The sequence below is a fragment of the Balaenoptera physalus genome (assembly GCF_965194825.1).
Source record: "Balaenoptera physalus genome assembly, chromosome: 14".
Taxonomy (NCBI): Eukaryota; Metazoa; Chordata; class Mammalia; order Artiodactyla; family Balaenopteridae; genus Balaenoptera; species Balaenoptera physalus.
The window spans coordinates 55019883-55034686 of record NC_138893.1 but is presented as its reverse complement, the minus strand read 5'-3'; the positions used below and the strand labels follow the sequence as shown (position 1 = coordinate 55034686).

The following is a 14804-nucleotide window of genomic DNA, read 5'->3' as shown; positions in this document are numbered from 1 at the left end:
GATTTGTGTGTCTGAAATCACTAGAGAGGGGTATAAGCTGGGAGTTTGGTTAGCCTATTGCAAAGGCCCAAGTAAAGAAATGATGACTGGGGAAAAGGCTCCAGTAGGGGGCAGGGAGCATAAAGGAGGGAGAGGTGACCTCGCTAACTACTTGAAAGGGGGAGGGTGAGAGACAACGAGGGGTAGTTGCAAATCTGGTGGTGCTGCAACACAGTGTTAGGAAATAGATGAGGGGAGCAATTCTTCTGGGTGACGGATGAGAACACCGTACATGTGTTAAGTTTTGAGCACTCTGGATTTAAAGTAGGGTAGGGGATACAAAAGAAATAAAACTGTCCTCCAGTAGTTTCATTGGGTACTTGAGCTTTTAAGATTCTCACCATGAACTTAGAACAAAATAGGTAACTGTGGGTATAGCTAAAGTCATTAGGGACAGAGGCTTTCTCCACTCAGGAAGTGCTGTTCTGTTCTTAATGTGTCCTTAACCCACACATCACCTTATGTTAATTGTTTGTCTGCCTTCCCTGCTAGAATATAAGCTCCTAAGAGCAGGGAAGTATATTCCTGGCACATAATAGCCAATAAATATTTGATAAATGAATGAACTTAATTTCCTTGGGCTTAGTTTTCTCAAATAAGCAATGTGTTAATAATACTGCCCTTGTCTATCTTCTATACTTGCCTATATTCTATATACTATATTCTACATAAATTAGCCTATAACATTGTTAAGATCAAATATGAAAATCCTTTAACATTGTCCAAATATTTTCTATTTATTTTCATTACTGTCTTACTATTAATATTCTACTTCACCAATAAAGAGAAAGGAGTGGGATATGTGACTGTGGGTTGGGAAAAATCAAATACCAGAATTATAATCTAGTTTGCCTTTCCATAGAAATGAAGGAAATAGAAAATAAAACAAACTAGTGTATATAACCAAAAAAAAAAAAAAAAAGGAAGAAAGAAAGAAAAAAGAAATCAAGGAAATAATACAGCCATGGTATCTTTCCTTCATGTAACTTAAAAAAAAAAAAAAAAAAAAAAGTGTGCGCTTCCCTGGTGGCGCAGTGGTTGAGAATCTGCCTGCCAATGCAGGGGACACGGGTTCGAGCCCTGGTCTGGGAAGATCCCACATGCCACGGAGCAACTAGGCCCATGAGCCACAACTACTGAGCCTGCGTGTCTGGAGCTTGTGGTCCACAACAGGAGAGGCCGCGACAGTGAGAGGCCCGCGCACCACAATGAAGAGTGGCCCCCGCTCGCCGCAACTAGAGAAAGCCCACGCACAGAAACGAGGACCCAACACAGCCAAAAAAAAAAAAAAAAAAAAAAAAAGTGATTCTATTTGGATTGGAGGGATTTAACTTTTGTCTCAGCAAGTGGAAATAGGGCTGGACATGACCAGAATGTTACAAAGGAAGTGGACTATTTAGAACTTGACTATAAGAATGCAGGATTGAAGACTGCATCTTTACCTGCCATAGAGTACTAGGTTAAAGTTATCTTAGGGGACTTCCCTGGTGGTCCAGTGGTAAAGAATCTGCCTTACAATGCAGGGGACACAGGTTGCATCACTGGTCAGGGAACTGAGATCCCACGGGCTGTGGGGTAACTAAGCCCACATGCCACAACTACTGAGCTCATGCGCCTCAACTAGAGAGCCTGCGTGCCACAAACTACAGAGCCCATGCGCTCTGGAACCCACGCGCCACAACTACAGAGCACACACGCTCTGGAGCCCGCACGCCACAACTAGAGAGAAACCCGCGTGCTGCAACGAAGAGCCTGCGTGCTGCAATGAAAGATCCCGCGTGCCATAACTAAGACCTGATGCAGACAAAAAATAAAATAAATAATAAATAAATCTTTAAAAAAATAAAGTTATCTTAGTCTCAGTTTCTTTAACTGTTAGTAACAGAAACTTATTCAAACAAAACAATTTACTAGAAAGAGTAAAAGGTAAAGAAGAGCAGAAGGTAAAATTGGATGTCATAAGAGGTGGGTACAAGGAACTGGAAGTTGGGAACCAATATTCTCCTCCATTTCTGGGTTTCCTATTTACACTTCAGTCTGCAATCTGCTTCTTTTTTTCTCCTTTTAAGATACACTCTTCATTAGTGAACATCTGGTGGAAAATGGCTTCCTCAGCCCTAAAATATCTTTAGTGCCTCCTCCCCACTGACTTTTAGACTTCATCTTAGTTTCATATTCCTAGAGAGAAAATCTTACTGGCCTAACTTGGTCCAGGACTCCATTTTTGGTCTAGTCAGCTGTGGCAGGGAGAGGAGGGATCATGCAGGTAACTCCAACACAGCAGAGCTCTGTGTGGAGGGGATTCTCCGAGAAAAGGGAGTAGGCTAGGCCGGTAGACATGTTACGTGAGTTGGCAATGTTAGGACAAACACTTAACCAGTTTCAGCCAGACTATGCAATATAACTTTGTAGTTTCACAAACCAGGCTGAACATCAGAAGCACCAGGAAGGCTTTTAAAAGATACAGATTCTTCGAGCCCCCAGTGAATTAGAATCTCTAGATGCAGGGCCGAGGAATCAGCATTTTTAAAGAACCCCAGTTTATGATGTGACTGGCCTTTCAGAACCCCTGCTTTAAAAGACAGGCCCAGAATGCCAAACAAGCAAATACATCAATAGAAATGGGAAGTTACTCATAAATAAGGAACATTCCTATATACAATAAACAGGGAGGTTTTTCCTGGAGAACAAATATTTTCTTTAAAATACAGTTTTATTTTCTCTGATTATAAAAATCAGAAATGCTTATTATTAAGAAAAAATTCCCATTTTAGACGTTAGCTTTCCAGATGTTTGTTTAAGTACATATGTATAAATATTTTTTGTTTTACAAAAATAGCACCATAAAGTATATGTACTATTTTGTAGCCTATTTTATTCACTTAAAATAGATCATGAATGTTTTCTTATGGCAATAAAGCCAGGTCGACTCAATTTTCGGTGGTTGTACAACATTCCAATCTATGGATACATCATAGTTTACTTAACTAATTCCTTATTGTTGGACATCCCCCCCACCCCCCGCCCCATAATGTCTAATAAGTGGAACTGTTGGGTTAAAGTTTGTGAACATTTTTTAAGGCTTTTGATACATATTAAATAGCTATTTGCCCTTCTTTCCAAGTTTCTACCAGTTTATGTTCTCACTAAAAGTATTCGAGAGTACCTGTTTCTCCACACCTGTAACGGGCCGGCTGTAATTTCAATTTCATTCTATACAAATTGCACATACCCCTTTACAGTAAAACTTGCTCCTTAAATTGAATACACGATTACAATAGAGACCTCGTGCAGTAAGAGACCTCCTGTATAAATAAAGGGAGGGAAGAAGACTGCATTATTCTCTAGATGATGTAAAAAAATGTTTTTCAAAGGCCTGTTACAAGAGGAGTGACTGGAGATAAGATCATCATAAAATCTTATCTAAGATATGTTAAGCAGCTTTGTAATTGGAAACTAGTCTTACAAGCTAATCAAATTATCAGAGGGGTAGAGAGGAAAAGAATACTTGGGAGTATTCCTGCCTTGGAAGAGCAGATGTGCTCATTTCTAGTGTAAGATCTCATACGTTACAGTTTAAAAAGGCATGGTAGATCACAATGAGATACCATTTCACACCCATTAGGATGGCTAATATAAAAATAACAAATATTGGGAAGGATGTGGAGAAATTGGAACCCTCACATACTGCTGGTGGTGCAGCCAGTTTGGAAAGTAGTTTGGCAGTTCCTCAATAGATGAAACATAAAGTTACCATATTGCCCAGCAATTCCACTCCTTCAGTTAGGTCCTCTGTTTTCCTAAATGCTCTCCTCTGGTCATGAGCAGGTGAGGATCTGTTTAGCCAAGATAAGCAGGGTGCCGCAGAACTTCCCATGGGGAAAACTGAAATCTGCTCCCTCTCCTTTTTTTCACTTAGTCTCTAGGTTGAGAACTCCAAGTAGTAAGAGACACAGGATAAGAATGGGAGAGACTGAGCCCTTTTGAGAGTCTACTCCTCTGCTGAATACCATTTTGAAGGGAAAGAAGAAGTCGAATGGCAATTTCCAGTCCATTCTGGGTTGGCCTCTTGGAGGCTCTGGCTTCTGGGTAATGTCCACAAAGGTCACAACAGTTGTCAAAGGTACTTCTGTTTCCTGTTGGGAATCCTGCAGGAAGAATGTCCGTTGACAGGTCAGTGCTTGGTACCCATTCAAATAGCCCTCCAATTTCACTGTTATTATTACTTCCCTGAATAAAGACTCAAAACAAACTGCTCTAAGCAAGACAGACCTTTTTCTCATATTGATCCTATGTAGTTCTCCTTCTGAGTGAGACACAAGGAAATTAATTTCTTAGCAATACTCGAGGACACCAGAACTGTGAACAGTTACACCTACCAAAAGACTGACTCTAGCTTCCCATAGTTGGGGACCTGTCTGATATCAAAGAAGCCACTGCTTCTGTTATGTGTTTAGCAGCTCTACCTTATCAGGTAGAAACTGCTGCTGTTACGTGTTTAGCAGCTCTACCTTATCAGGTCCCAGAAGGCTCCAGGCTCTGAAACAGTACACACGTACTAGCAGTATTTCTATTCCTTCTTCAGTTGTAGAAAGAAATGTGAAACTTCATGGAAAAAGCAAAGAACTCCATACTGTAGATTAAAAAACCATCAAATTCACAGAATCTCAGGGTTAGAAAGGATCCTCGCAACCAAACACCAATTCAAGTCAAGTGAAAAGGATGCTCCTTGTCAAGCTGACTGAAGCATCTGATCGAATAGACATAGCTTTGGGTAGATATGGTTGCAGCCTGATGACTGGAGTTAAGTTTGTCGAAACTGAATTCCCTTTGTTCTGACTCTGTTCACTAGGCAAACTTTTGATTATAATTTGACAGTAAATAACTATCTTGTTGAACCAGAAATGAAGATTTTCATTTACCTTCCTTCACTCTGATGCCACATATCTCTGCTGTGGTCTTTGGCAACAGTAAATATCAGGCTCTGGGGACATAATTTTGCTTGGCATACCCTTCCACAGACATTTTTAAAATAAGTGGATGTGGGGCCAGTGTTGTGATGATCTGGCATGTCATACTAACTCTTTGGATTTTTTTTTTTTTTTTAACAGTGAAGCTCATATGGGACTTGGCATAGAACTAATGTAACTTCTGTGGCATTGAAAGACCCACATACATTCCAAGTACAGCCAGCTTAGGCTGAAGATGCTGAGGGTATCCTGACTCCAGCCAGGCATTGAAGACTGGCTGAGACTAACCAGACAAAGAAAATGGGGAGGAGTTTATTACTTAAGATTAAGTAATAAACTTTCTTTGGACTTTAACTTACAAAAGGATTTCCTGTTTAGGATTTTAATTTTTCCCTAGGAACTTTATAATGGGGAGAGGATATACATTCAATTTTTGGAGCAAATCTTTGCAGTTGACATTATTGAAATACATTAACATTGTTATTTAACCTCACTGCAGAATGCCTGATGAGCTATATAAGCTGGGATGGCTAGAAACACTTTGGGATGGGAAATAGAATAGGGAATGAATTTTCAGCCTTGGGTTCAGTGTTGCCTAAGAATTGATTTAATTAATGGGCTGTTCTGACTCATTTCAGAGCCTTTAGGGGGAGGGGAAATTTTAAACTGCCTACAAGCAGTCCCAGGTGTTGTGGTTATAACTGGGGTAGTGGCCTCATAATGGAAGAGTGTAGTTTTACATTAGGAAGCTCACTGCTACACACCCAAGCCAAATCTACCTATCTAGTGTTTATTAGTGATAAAGCTGATATTTTGATCTCCACCTGACTCTTTTTAATTGGTTTCAAGCTGAGGTAGGGAAAAGTGTCATTAGCCCCTGCAAACTCCAAAATCAGGGAACTTCTGGAGCCTTGGGGTCAGCCTATACCGAGAACTGACCTCTTAGATAGCTATGAGCCCAAGAAGGCAAACTTTAGGCCCATGTCTACCCAAATATATATATATATATACACACACACACATATATACATACATATACACACACACACATATATATGTGTATATATATATATACTTAAGTCTATAGTGGTATTTCAATGGCTGGGAAATCCCACATGGTAAAAGTTCTTCGAATTGTTTTCTTCAGACTCACCTGGGATTAGGCTCACCAAGAGCTACTACTGGACTTGATTTTAGGATGGCAATGTAAAGACAAGTCTTCTCTCTGTATATCTTAAAACCACTCCAATACAATAAGAAACAGATACAAAATTCCATCTTCACTGAAATGGGGAGAGATCATAATATGTGAATACAGAAAACAGATGGAGGCAAGGTTTCACAGAGGGAAAGAAGGCCAAACCTAAAAGCCTTCAGAGACTAGAAGAAGATCTCTGTAGAACCCTGAAAGACTCAGTAATAGAAGACAACAGGGAAGTAGGGATGAGGCAGGGACAGAAAATGGTTACTGAATGATACCCTCCTCAATGCAATCAGACAACCACCCTTTCCCTATCTCAACAAGAGACTAGAAAATTTAAACCAGAGAAATTCTGGATTTAGGGCCACTGGACATAGAAAAGGACAGAGTGAGGTATGGAACTAAAAATAGGGCAATTATTCTGTATAATGAAATCCCTTCTCCCAGTCTGGCTTCAAAATGGTGAGAGATGGTCTTATACACATACCCTTCAGTCAGGAGCCAGGAGGGGTTTTTTTCTGGAGAAAATTAACAGTCCCAATAAGAAGATAGAAAGATAATGACATTGGCAGTCCTACAACCCTCAAAGCTACTGTACCTAACCACCCTACAGTGAAGCCTACAAGTCAATAAGTCTCACTCATGATCACAGAGCTTTCCATCAGTTTAGCACCTTACTCTTATTTTGGATAGACAGCTAGAGATTGCCAGGTAAGTGGGAGAAGTTTCTCATGTTAAAGAGAAAAACTGTACCAAATGAATGGAATAAACAAATTCAGAGGAAACAGAGATTAAAGATGAAGTCAAAAAATTGTTAATATCTTAAAAATATATAAGAAAAGGATATTATGAAAAGATACAGAATAAGAGTGAGCTCTCAGATATTAAAAATGTGATATTAAAAAAAAATGTGATAGCCAAAAGAAATTCAGTAAAAAGACTAAAAGACAAAGTTGAGGAACTCTTCTAGAAAGAACAAAAAGATAAACAGAGAGACAATATAAGAGAAAAGAAAAAATTAGAGAATCAATATAGTGATCCTGTAACAGATTAACAGGAGTTCCAAAAAGAAAGAACAGAAAATAGTGGGGAGGAAATTATTAAACATATAATAATAATTGAAATTTATCAGAACTGAGCTTTAAAAGAGTAAAAAAATCCCATGAATTGTTTGGTATGATGAATGAAGAAAAAATACTACCCAAGGCCTCATTTTGTGGAAACTTCAGACTATTAGGGGTAAAAATAATATCTTAAAATGGCGTCTAGACAGCAATATTGGAAACTAGAGGAATGCTTTCAAAATTGAGAGTGAAAATTATTTTCAATCTAGAGTTCTATACCTAGCCAAATGATCAACTATGCATCATGATAAGGATGACGATGGTGGTTGAATAAAGTTATCTTTAGATGTGTGAACTAAAGAAAAAAATGTATTTTACATGCTCCTTTTTTCAAAGATGTTACTAGAATTTGAGCTCCACCAAAACAAGAGAATAAACCAAGAAAAATGAAAAAGTAATGTCTAGTTAACAGCAACTCTAACACAAGTAAGAAGCAAGGGGGAATCTCCAAGATGACAGTAAAGGAAAGTTCCAAAACAGCTGCTGGGCAGCAACTAGTCCATTTTACATCAGATTATGGAGGTCTCCATGAAGAAAATACGTAGGAAAGGTAGAACAAGTAACACTATTGGCAAGTTCAGCTGGCAATGCAGCTGGAAAACTGCATTGAGAGAAATTTTACAGAGCTGTTAAGAGTATGTGAGAAGTTTTAGCCATTAGCTCAAAGAAAACTAAAGAAATGAAATATGAGGTAATTATTAATTTTAGGAAGAATAAAACATTTCACAAAAATTTAATTACTTGGCTCAACATAAATGTATGATCATAAAAATGAAACACTGAATATTGACTTAATAAAACATTTTGATGTAACTATACTGGGAGAGTGGTGGGAGGGGTAGGAGAAGAGTAACAAAGCTAAACTCATCTACCAAGATAGGATGTCAATAGATTATATAAACTCTAAATTCAAGAGATAACTGAGTATGATATTGCTTAGAAATTGAGACAAATACCAGCAAGAAAGAGGAAAAGAGTTAAACAGGTTAATTTCTGGAGAGCAGGGGGGATATGGGACTTTATTTTTTGTTAAGAGATCCTCTTTTCCAGCCTTTTTGACTTTAAAAATATGTTTACATATTATTTTGATAAATTATAAAATTATTAATTAATTTGATATATTATACCATTATGTAGCATTAGCCTAATCTGAAGGGGAATTCTGAGCTGTAATGTAGGATTTACAGTTCCAACAATTTGTGTGCTCCCAACCCAAGGCAAGGGAGTTGGGTTCTCATATTCCTATGCCCTTAAGTCATTAGTTAAGAACCATCTGGGAGATGTATATTTCCAGGCACTTGACAGGCAAAGTGGGTTCCAGTAGCTTGACAGTGGCCTTGCAAAACAAACAAAACAAAAAAGGAAGAAAAACTTCAGAATACCTACCAAATTAAAAAAAGGGTGGTGGTTGGGGGGGATGAAAAATACAAGGGTTACTGCAAAAAGTAGGATTACATTTGGTAGTCAACAGGCTATCACCATATAAGATATAAAAGAACTGAATGAAATGCCCAAACTAAAAACTATCTATCATCCTTGACTCATTCTCTCCCTCAACCTCTGCATCCAAGCAATCAAGTCCTATCTGTGATAAATCTCCTGAACTCTGTCTCCTTCCTGCAGCCGTCACATCTGGGCCCAGGCTATTAGCATATCCTGGAAAATTTCTGTAACAGTGTTCCAAACCTCACCTCGGTATTGCTACACACCTTCTGTAAGGGTGGATGACGTCTATCTTGTTTACTGCACTATACCTAGCACCAAGCATGATACTTGGCACAGGGGAGGCACTCAATAAAGATCCTTTTTTGCACAAATGAGTAGAGGTATTTTGGAGATAGGGAACTAATATAAAGTAAGAAGAGATAAATAAATCACAAGGTAGTAAGTATGCCATAGCTAATTTGATAGTCAGCAATTACAGGTTACTTTGACTCCTCATCCTTCCCACCACACTGTAATTAGGATCTCTGAAGGTTGTGGTTCATTCATTCATATACTTATTTGTTAATATTTCAAATGAAATGCTTATTCTTCATATATTAAAAATACTGCCTCCATATTTATGTGGAGGTTTGGAACAAGTGCAGTCTAGTAGATAATCCAATAATTAAAAGGAACTTGAATGCACTTGCCAGGTCACTGGATAATACTGAATGTTATTGACCTATTTTAGAACCTGTGTTTTAGTGCCACATGAAGAAAAAGATTTTAAAGTTAAGTTCAGTGTGTTACACATGAATTCTTAAGTCTAAAGTTTTTTATTTGCATTTTAAAAGTTATGTATAAGCAAAATTAGAGAATTCACTGTTTAGCATGTGTAGCAAGAATACTGAAAAAAACAAAACAAAACAAAAAAACAAGCAAACAAAAAAACCCAAAAAACCCTCAAAGTCCAGTCATCGGGACTTCCCTTGTGGCACAGTGGTTAAGAATCCGCCTGCCAATGCAGGGGACACGGGTTCAATCCCTGGTCTGGGAAGATCCCACATACTGCGGAGCAACTAAGCTGGTGCGCCACAACTACTGAAGCCCGCACGCCCAGAGCCCATGCTCCTCAACAAAAGAAGCCACCGCAATGAGAAGCCTACGCACCACAACGAAGAGTAGCACCCTGCTCGCCGCAACGAGAGAAAGCCCACGCGCAGCAAGACCCAACACAGTCAAAAAAAAAAAAAGTCTGGTCATCTCTTTTCTTTTATCAAAATAAAAGGCACAAAGCCAAGTCAGCACATTTCGTTTACTATGGATCTAGTTCTGTTATGTATGGTTGACAATTTATTTCTACCTTAAGCTATAATATCTTATGATGTTTACCACCAGCAATTCTGTTTTAACACTTTGTGAAGCTTAGGGGATTTATTTGCTTCAGTTCAGTTTACATGCAGCAAAATACTTTGTCCCCAAGTAAGATTTACTGTTTAATAACATGAAAAGTTTAGATTAGATTCTGTTTGGCTTTGGTAATAAGAAGTACACCCTATATGTTACTATATTACATATTTATAATGATAACTTTTAAACCATTATGTGCTAATCCTCTATGTCAAATCAATACAAATGAAAACTATCACTATTAGAGAAAAAGCTGTGGATACCATCTCTTAGATTTATGTTTTTGTAGCTACATATTTCAGACTATGGACTATGTGCTATTAAGACTAAGGCTGTGATGAACATTCTTGTACAAATCTTGTTTTGGACATATGTTTTAATTTCTTTTGGGTAAATATCCAGGAAAAATTGCTGGGTCATAGAGAAGATGAATTTGTAAGACTAAGTGATTGTACCATTTTTCATTCCCATAAGCGAAGTATGAGAACTCCAGTTGTTCTACATTCTTGCAAGATTTCATGTTATCACAGTCTTTTTGATTTTAGCTATTCTAGTGCATATTCTATTGGATAGTCTAGTGAGTGGTGTCTTATGCTTTTAATTTGCATATCCCTAATGACTAAAGATGTTGAGCACTTTTTCATGTTTATTGGTCATTTATGTAGTATCTGTTCAAATCTTTTGCCCATTACTAGTGGGTTTTTTTTTTGCTCCTTGCATTATTTATTTGTTGGTGTTCTTTGCATATTCTGGATATGATCTTTTGTCAGATAATGCATTGAGAAATACGGTCTCCCAAGCTGCAGTCTGGCTTTTCATTTTCATAACAGTATCTTTTGATAAGCAGAGATTTTAAATTTTGATGAAGTCGAATTTATCAAATTTTTAGTTTTACGGTTAATGATTTTTGTTTCTTGTCCAAGAAATCTTTACCTACTTCAAATTTGCAAAGATATTCTATGTTTCTTTTAGAAGCTTTATGACTCTGGATTTCACATATAGGTTTATGATCAAGGCATAAGTGTTTTTGTGTATGGAGTTAGTTCATTTTCTCCCCATATGTTTATTCAGTAGTTCTAGTTTTATCCAGTTGTTCCAGCACCAACTGTCTTAAAAAAAGTCCTTTTCCTATTGAATTTTTTGTGGATCTATCTTTAGACTCCCTGTTTTTTCTCATTGGTCTATTTGTTACCAGCACCACACTAAGATTTAGAGTAAATCCTGAAATCAGTAAAGTCCTCCAACTTTGTTCTTCTTTTTCAAAATTGTTTTGCTATTCTAAGTCCTTTGCATTTTCATGTCAATTTTAGAATCAGCTTGTCAATTTCCACAAAAATGCCTACTAGGATTTTTTGGGGTTTGCATTGATTCTATAGATCCATCTGGGGACAGATAATGGATCTGTCTTCTTCTCCATGAACATGGTATATCACTCCATTTATTTAGGTCTCTTGTAATTTCTCTCAGTAATGTTCTATAGTGAAGAAGTTTTGCATTCTTTTTGCTAAATTTTTTCCTAAGTATTTTATGTTTTTTCACGCTATTGTAAATGAAACTGAATAAATTCATCTTTAAAGTAACATCTAATTATTATTATTATTTTTAATTTTTGGCCATGCTGTGCTGCTTGCAGGATCTTAGTTCCCTGACTAGGGATCAAACCCGTGCCCTTGGCAGTGAAAGCGTGGAGTCCTAACCACTGGACCACCAGGGAATTCCTGAAAATAACATCTTGTTATTTTTAGATGTTTTCCTAGTGACTTTGAGAAAGTTTAATTATTACAAAAGCAGTAAATTATACTGTAAAAAATTAAAGAATAATGATAAATAAAAAAGATATAAAAACACCATATTTCCAACACCAAGAATACCACTATTAACATTTACATCTTTATCTATACACACAGACATTGATATATGCATTTTTAACTATATGGGATCATACTGTATAGGCTGTTTTATAATCTACTTTAAAAAAATGAATCTCTATTTTTTCATGTTAATGGTATTTCTATCTAAAATATAATCCATATTCAAGTTTCCTCAACTATCCCAAAATATACTTTACAATTGTTTGTCCAAATAAGAATCCAATGCAAAAACATGAACTGCATCTGCTTGTTATATTCATGAGTCTCATTTAATCTAACACAATCAGAAATGGTGGTATCGATTATGATTGTTAGAACTTATAAGTACATTTTTAAGAAGTTAGCTGATATCTGTTATTAACACTGATTTTAGGAGAACTAGTGATTTAAATACAGTAAAATTAATAATAATTTCTGAAAAATAACTAATGAATTATTTATATATAATACTTTCCAGATAACATATACATTATTTCTCCATATTTTCTTGGGGAAAAACATATATTTGAGGGAAAAACCAATGAAAAAATTTTAATACCCTCACTTATTTTAAAAATGTCAGTGAAGTTATCAAGATTTTCAAATGAGTCAAAGAGAATGCATATGTTAAAGAGTAAATGTTCCTAAACATCATGTGTCAGGGAGAGATCTCAGGTAGTTATACATTTTAACATATGGAACAATGATCATAACTTTAAAAAGTTCTTTAAAAAAATAAAAAGAGATAATAAGATAACAGAACAACCCAGTGAACTAGGTAAAGTTCTATACAGGCTACTAAGAACCACAGAAAGGGGCAGAGAACTTCTATAGTCTAATCATTCATCGAGAGAGAAGCAAATAGTGGTTGACTGATCCTTGAAAAAGGAAGACTTTAGTGACAGAAACTTTACTGACTGTCATGGCACCAAGTCCACTGGCGGTGTTACTGTTGCCCCTTCTCGGAAGAGAGGTCATTTGGTATTCTCCAATACATCAACAGAAACGAGAAACAGAACTGTTTGTTACCAATCCAGCCACTTCCTAGTCCTTTCTTCCATAGCAATTATTTCAAAAAATCTAATTCTGAATTATCCTTATTTTGTTTAGTATTCTTTATCTTTCCTAGTATACTGCCTGTTTAATTAAGAGATTGTGGCAGAGATTCTTAGCCGGGCTTCAAGAAATCAATAAATCCCTTGAAACTATAAAAAGAATGTTGTGTGTCTGTGCATTTTTCTAGTAAGTGAATAGCTTTCAACAGATTCTCAAAAGGATCCATAAAATTAAGAACCACTAAGACAGACTGATAGCTAGATTGGCAGTTTTTCTAGCATATGCTATTTAATTGAGGTATAAACACTGCTAACTTTCATTTACAATATAATGAATAAAAGGCATTTATTAAACAATATATTTAGCTTTGAAATGTAGTCAGAGATATATTCGCTAAAAGTTTTTCAAATTGCAAATTGTGACCCACTAGTGTCTAGCATTAAAAATAAAACAGAATAAATTACAATAGAACAGACTATCACAGAGTGTACTGCATAAAGATAACATTTCATAAAAATCTTATTTCAGTTTTATATATGTATGTGTTATAAGCTGGGTTGTGATGTAAAATATATTTCTTACCATGGATGATAGCCAACAAAGGTTGAAAAACACTGCTCTAATTCCTGCTTATCTCTTTTGTGTTTTGCTTTAAACCTATTTGATATGCTATTTATATGGAAATTCAGAACCAAAAAAGGTATGATAATAAAATAATAATGATGATATGATGAGCGATATTTACTGAGTATTCACTATGTGCCAGGAAATGTGTTAAATGTTTTATTTTATGATCTCATTTAATCTGTACAACCTAATGAAGTATTATTATTAATCTCCATCTTATAGATGAGAGTAATTAGATTTAGAGAAATAAAATAACTTGATTTGGGCCTACGTCTGTCTGACTCAATGCCTGGGATCTTAATTACCACCCTCAACTTCAGGCAACAGGTCTCCTAGATAATCCAAAAAGCTTGAGGATCCACTTAAATATAGAAATGAATATTATAATTCTAGAAAGGTTCAGAGCCTTGATCCTGTGATGTTACACTGTTCTTTTAGCTCACTTATTATTTTGGTTTTATTGATTCAAAATATTCTTTATAACTAGTTGTTTCTTCCTTGAGATATATTTTCTTTTTTAAATTAAAAGAAAGTTTATATTCAGACAGAAGACATGATGTATTTTATCAAGCCCCAAACTTAAAGATCCCTTTAAAGGACCAATTAGTACAAAAACATAAGCAGCAGAGTACCATGTAAATAAATCCTATTTACTTCATGGGTTTGTTGTGAGAATTCAATACTAAAAACATAAAAAATATTACCAGTGCCTGTAACATAATAAATGTTCAATAAATGTTTTGCTATTATTATTATCATACAAGAAGACAGGGAAGTCTACACAGTGTTTTGCTTAAATTCTTCCCTATTTTGTAGTTTGTTGTTGGGAACGTTCCAAAAATTTTGCTGCTTCACTTTTTATAGTGAGAGGAATTTCAAGTGTTTCTAAAGCTACATTTATACCATGAAAAGTCATTCAGACAGTTCAGTTCAAAATTCAACCGACCTTCATTTCAAGGTGCAAAAACACAAATGCCTACCAGCCTAAGCAAATAACCTGAATGAGAGAAGTGGGACGGCTAAGGGTGGGTAGGTATAAGCTGTGTGAATGGGGTACTCTATTAGTTGAAATCACCATTCAGCGGCAGGAGAGTTTATGCCA

The 14804-nt window shown here is 36.2% G+C and overlaps 1 protein-coding gene across 5 annotated transcripts in view; it reads right to left on the bottom strand.

Annotated features, from left to right (window-relative positions):
- Positions 1-1887: 1887 nt before the first annotated feature.
- TCTN3 (tectonic family member 3) overlaps positions 1888-14804 on the bottom strand; it is a 28370-nt gene continuing 15453 nt past the window's right edge. For 4 of the 5 annotated variants that reach the window (XM_082423714.1, XM_082423713.1, XM_082423712.1 and 1 more), the window contains one exon: positions 1888-4187. In XM_082423714.1, the coding sequence (XP_082279840.1) occupies positions 3951-4187 (237 nt within the window). In that variant the 3' untranslated portion in view covers positions 1888-3950. Of the gene's footprint in view, positions 4188-4311; positions 4346-14804 lie in introns of all 5 variants that reach the window. The other variant, XM_082423715.1, reaches the window with a different exon arrangement.